This window comes from Bombina bombina, chromosome 8, assembly GCF_027579735.1.
Source record: "Bombina bombina isolate aBomBom1 chromosome 8, aBomBom1.pri, whole genome shotgun sequence".
In the NCBI taxonomy this organism is placed as follows: Eukaryota; Metazoa; Chordata; class Amphibia; order Anura; family Bombinatoridae; genus Bombina; species Bombina bombina.
Genome location: NC_069506.1, coordinates 139,531,255 through 139,537,254, shown reverse-complemented (window position 1 = coordinate 139,537,254; position 6,000 = coordinate 139,531,255). Strand labels below are relative to the sequence as shown.

The following is a 6,000-nucleotide window of genomic DNA, read 5'->3' as shown; positions in this document are numbered from 1 at the left end:
TAAGAGTATATCGTCGATCTGAAAATGGAGATAGGAGATGAATCCCCACGACCGATAACAGAGAACCTTTGAAAAGATTACCGTGAGGAAAACCATAAAATAAATAGGCGATACTCCCTTCACATCCCTCTGACAAACACTGTACTCTGAGAGGAATTGGGCTTCAGAATGCTTCAATGCTTAGAAGCGCTTATCACAGAAGAAATCATAAAAATCAAGCACAAACTTACTTCACCACCTCCATAGGAGGCAAAGTTTGAAAAAAGGAATTGTGGGTGTGTTGAGGAGGTGTAATTATAGGCATTTTGAGGTTTGGGAAACTTTGCCCCTCCTGGTAGGATTGTATATCCCATACGTCACTAGCTCATGGACTCTTGCCAATTACATGAAATAAATTGGGTTTCATATCACTAACTCATTGGTGTTTACTAAATTTCTAAACGATTCTGGTGGCAATCTCTGGAATATACTGTAAATTTGACCTTTCATTGGAATAAATTTAACATACATTCACATGCTGTTCGCAAAATGATTCTAATTTGAGAATACTGAAATACTTAAAATTATAATGAAAGGCTATTCATTATTTACAACTACTAGAAAGAGCCTTCTAATTCCACAAAGTAGGATACAGTTGTCTAAAACCATATGATTTTCACTGCCTGTAAACTAGAATACCAATATTTGCACCCATACCAAGTGGAAATCAAAAGATTTATACACATACTTCTGGCCATTACTCCAGCACGCATCATTTATGGGATGATAATTGCTTTTAGATGGGTTATATTCAGTTTGCTCTTCAGATTTCTCTGACTTGGAAGTTCCAAAAAAGCTAAAATGAAAAAAAGAAAGAGCATATCAGTATGACCATTAAAACTAAATAATAGCAAAAAGAAGACAAGATGTAGGACCGAATAACCCTCAACAAGTCGTTACATTTCCTTCTATATTTATTATGGTTTAGGAACAATGTAAAATACCATTTACCATCTCCCTAATTAGAGTAAGTATTATAGGGTCAGGAATAAACAGTGCTTGTATTAATGAACATCTATTTCTTACCATTATTTTCACTGAAGTGAACACACTAGCAGATTTCATAGGCAAAATGTTTGGATAACTATCTTTCCTTCATACACAAAACATTAATTTCTAGTACAACTTCTAACACTGTACCTGCCAAGTGTGGCCTTTTTTGGCTTTTCAGATTGTTCAGATGATGGCTCTGCAACATTTTTTCCACTTATGATTTCTTCCTTATTTTCAGTTTTCACCACTGGCTTCCGTGGGACTGTTAAAGAAAATAAATGCTCTATATAATCCTGTTCTATACAAACATAAAAACTATGTTTCTTAAATGCAAGAAAATGATTATCCTTTGTTCACAGATATTGTAGTGTTTATAAGCAGAGTTTCCACTCTGATGACCGCTGCTTCTTTACTATCGGATGCTGGCTCACTCATGCGAGTCTGCGGTCGAAGGTGCTCCAAAGCTGTATTTGCAGCTTCTTAAATGGAGCCTATTATATTGCATAATTGATATACGCAAAAATTGCATTTCAAACATTAACTTTACATCATTCTTACCCCTTTATTCCACTTTTTCACTATAGATTTAAACACTTTTGGTGTCGGACTAATAAATGGGTTAAAAGGACAGATTTATTTTAAAGGGACATTAGAAAAAAATTATTTTGTGATTCAGATAGCGAATACAATTTTTAAAAAGTTTCCAATTTACTTCTATTATCAAATTTGCTTCATTCTCATGTTATTCTTTGTTGAAGGGTTACCTAGGTAGGTAGCATGCACATGCCTGAAGCACTACATGACAGAAAATACTGCTGCAATCTAGTGCTCCTGCTAATGTATAACATTGCAGCAAAATTGCTGCCATATAATGCTGCAGACACGTGCACACTCTTGATCTTACATTTCTGCTTTTCAACAAAGGCTAACAAGAAAAACATAATTTATGTAAGAACTTACCTGATAAATTCATTTCTTTCATATTAGCAAGAGTCCATGAGTTAGTGACGTATGGGATATACATTCCTACCAGGAGGGGCAAAGTTTCCCAAACCTCAAAATGCCTACAAATACACCCCTCACCACACCCACAAATCAGTTTAACGAATAGCCAAGAAGTGGGGTGATAAGAAAAAAGTGCGAAAGCATATAAAATAAGGAATTGGAATAATTGTGCTTTATACAAAAAAATCATAACCACCACAAAAAAGGGCGGGCCTCATGGACTCTTGCTAATATGAAAGAAATGAATTTATCAGGTAAGTTCTTACATAAATTATGTTTTCTTTCATGTAATTAGCAAGAGTCCATGAGCTAGTGACGTATGGGATAATGACTACCCAAGATGTGGATCTTTCCACGCAAGAGTTACTAGAGAGGGAGGGATAAAATAAAGACAGCCAATTCCTGCTGAAAATAATCCACACCCAAAATAAAGTTTAATGAAAAACATAAACAGAAGATTCAAACTGAAACCGCTGCCTGAAGTACTTTTCTACCAAAAACTGCTTCAGAAGAAGAAAATACATCAAAATGGTAGAATTTAGTAAAAGTATGCAAAGAGGACCAAGTTGCTGCTTTGCAAATCTGATCAACCGAAGCTTCATTCCTAAACGCCCAGGAAGTAGAAACTGACCTAGTAGAATGAGCTGTAATCCTTTCAGGCGGAGTTTTACCCGACTCGACATAGGCATGATGAATTAAAGATTTCAACCAAGATGCCAAAGAAATGGCAGAAGCTTTCTGGCCTTTTCTAGAACCGGAAAAGATAGCAAATAGACTAGAAGTCTTTCGGAAAGACTTAGTAGCTTCAACATAATATTTCAAAGCTCTAACAACATCCAAAGAATGCAACGATTTCTCCTTAGAATTCTTAGGATTAGGACATAATGAGGGAACCACAATTTCTCTACTAATGTTGTTGGAAATCACAACCTTAGGTAAAAATTCAAAAGAAGTTCGCAACACTGCCTTATCCTGATGAAAAATCAGAAAAGGAGACTCACAAGAAAGAGCAGATAATTCAGAGACTCTTCTGACAGAAGAGATCGCCAAAAGGAACAAAACTTTCCAAGAAAGTAATTTAATGTCCAATGAATGCATGGGTTCAAAAGGAGGAGCTTGAAGAGCCCCCAGAACCAAATTCAAACTCCAAGGAGGAGAAATTGACTTAATGACAGGTTTTATACGAACCAAAGCTTGTACAAAACAATGAATATCAGGAAGATTAGCAATCTTTCTGTGAAAAAGAACAGAAAGAGCAGAGATTTGTCCTTTCAAAGAACTTGCGGATAAACCTTTATCTAAACCATCCTGAAGAAACTGTAAAATTCTCGGAATTCTAAAAGAATGCCAAGAAAAAAGATGAGAAAGACACCAAGAAATATAAGTCTTCCAGACTCTATACTATATCTCTCTAGATACAGATTTATGAGCCTGTAACATAGTATTAATCACAGAGTCAGAGAAACCTCTTTGACCAAGAATCAAGCGTTCAATCTCCATACCTTTAAATTTAAGGATTTGAGATCCTGATGGAAAAAAGGACCTTGCGACAGAAGGTCTGGTCTTAGCGGAAGAGTCCACGGATGGCAAGAGGCCATCCGGACAAGATCCGCATACCAAAACCTGTGAGGCCATGCCGGAGCTACCAGCAGAACAAACGAGCATTCCTTCAGAATCTTGGAGATTACTCTTGGAAGAAGAACTAGAGGCGGAAAGATATAGGAAGGTGATACTTCCAAGGAAGTGATAATGCATCCACTGCTTCCTCCTGAGGATCCCGGGATCTGGACAGATACCTGGGAAGTTTCTTGTTTAGATAAGACGCCATCAGATCTAATTCTGGAAGCTCCCACATTTGAACAATCTGAAGAAATACCTCTGGGTGAAGAGACCATTCGCCCGGATGCAACGTTTGGCGACTGAGATAATCCGCTTCCCAATTGTCTATACCTGGGATATGAACCGCAGAGATTAGACAGGAGCTGGATTCCGCCCAAACCAGAATTCGAGATACTTCTTTCATAGCCAGAGGACTGTGAGTCCTTCCTTGATGATTGATGTATGCCACAGTTGTGACATTGTCTGTCTGAAAACAAATGAACGATTCTCTCTTCAGAAGAGGCCAAGACTGAAGAGCTCTGAAAATTGCACGGAGTTCCAAAATATTGATCGTAATCTCACCTCCTGAGATTCCCAAACTCCTTGTGCCGTCAGAGATCCCCACACAGCTCCCCAACCTGTAAGACTTGCATCTGTTGAAATTACAGTCCAGGTCGGAAGAACAAAAGAAGCCCCCTGAATTAAACGATGGTGATCTGTCCACCACGTTAGAGAGTGTGGTACAATCGGTTTTAAAGATATTAATTGAGATATCTTTGTGTAATCCCTGCACCATTGATTCAGCATACAGAGCTGAAGAGGTCGCATGTGAAAACGAGCAAAGGGGATCGCGTCCGATGCAGCAGTCATAAGACCTAGAATTTCCATGCATAAGGCTACCGAAGGGAATGATTGTGGCTGAAGGTTTCGACAAGCTGAAATCAATTTTAGACGTCTCTTGTCTGTCAAAGACAGAGTCATGGACACTGAATCTATCTGGAAACCCAGAAAGGTTACCCTTGTCTGAGGAATCAATGAACTTTTTAGTGAATTGATCCTCCAACCATGATCTTGAAGAAACAACACAAGTCGATTCGTATGAGATTCTGCTAAATGTAAAGACTGAGCAAGTACCAAGATATCGTCCAAATAAGGAAATACCACAATACCCTGTTCTCTGATTACAGACAGAAGGGCACCGAGAACCTTTGTAAAAATTCTTGGAGCTGTAGCTAGGCCAAACGGCAGAGCCACAAACTGGTAATGCTTGTCCAGAAAAGAGAATCTCAGGAACTGATAATGATCTGGATGAATCGGAATATGCAGATATGCATCCTGTAAATCTATTGTGGACATATAATGCCCTTGCTGAACAAAAGGCAAGATAGTCCTTACAGTTACCATTTTGAACGTTGGTATCCTTACATAATGATTCAATATTTTTAGATCCAGAACTGGTCTGAAGGAATTCTCCTTCTTGGGTACAATGAAGAGATTCGAATAAAACCCCAGCCCCTGTTCCAGAACTGGAACTGGCATAATTACTCCAGCCAACTCTAGATCTGAAACACATTTCAGAAATGCTTGAGCTTTCACTGGATTTACTGGGACACGGGAAAGAAAAAATCTCTTTGCAGGAGGTCTTATCTTGAAACCAATTCTGTACCCTTCTGAAACAATGTTCTGAATCCAAAGATTGTGAACAGAATTGATCCAAATTTCTTTGAAAAAACGTAACCTGCCCCCTACCAGCTGAGCTGGAATGAGGGCCACACCTTCATGTGGACTTAGAAGCTGGCTTTGCTTTTCTAGAAGACTTGGATTTATTCCAGACTGGAGATGGTTTCCAAACTGAAACTGCTCCTGAGGATGAAGGATCAGGTTTTTGTTCTTTGTTGAAACGAAAGGAACGAAAACGATTATTAGCCCTGTTTTTACCCTTAGATTTTTTATCCTGTGGTAAAAAAATTCCTTTCCCACCAGTAACAGTTGAGATAATAGAATCCAACTGAGAACCAAATAATTTGTTACCCTGGAAAGAAATGGAAAGTAGAGTCGATTTAGAAGACATATCAGCATTCCAAGTTTTAAGCCATAAAGCTCTTCTAGCTAAAATAGCTAGAGACATAAACCTGACATCAACTCTGATAATATCAAAAATGGCATCACAGATAAAATTATTAGCATGTTGAAGAAGAATAATAAAATTATGAGAATCATGATCTGTTACTTGTTGCGCTAAAGTTTCCAACCAAAAAGTTGAAGCTGCAGCAACATCAGCCAATGATATAGCAGGTCTAAGAAGATTACCTGAACACAGATATGCTTTTCTTAGAAATGATTAAATTTTCCTATCTAAAGGAT

At 38.0% G+C, this 6,000-nt stretch overlaps 1 protein-coding gene across 1 annotated transcript in view; it reads right to left on the bottom strand.

The window, feature by feature from the left end:
- Window positions 1–669: 669 nt before the first annotated feature.
- The window catches only part of LOC128638892 (DNA ligase 1), a 103,039-nt gene continuing 97,708 nt past the window's right edge, over window positions 670–6,000 (bottom strand). The window contains exons 8-9 of the mRNA XM_053691020.1: window positions 1,180–1,294; window positions 670–835 (exon numbers count right to left, since the gene is read on the bottom strand). Coding sequence (XP_053546995.1) covers window positions 670–835; window positions 1,180–1,294 — 281 coding nt within the window. The remainder of the gene's footprint in view (window positions 836–1,179; window positions 1,295–6,000) is intronic.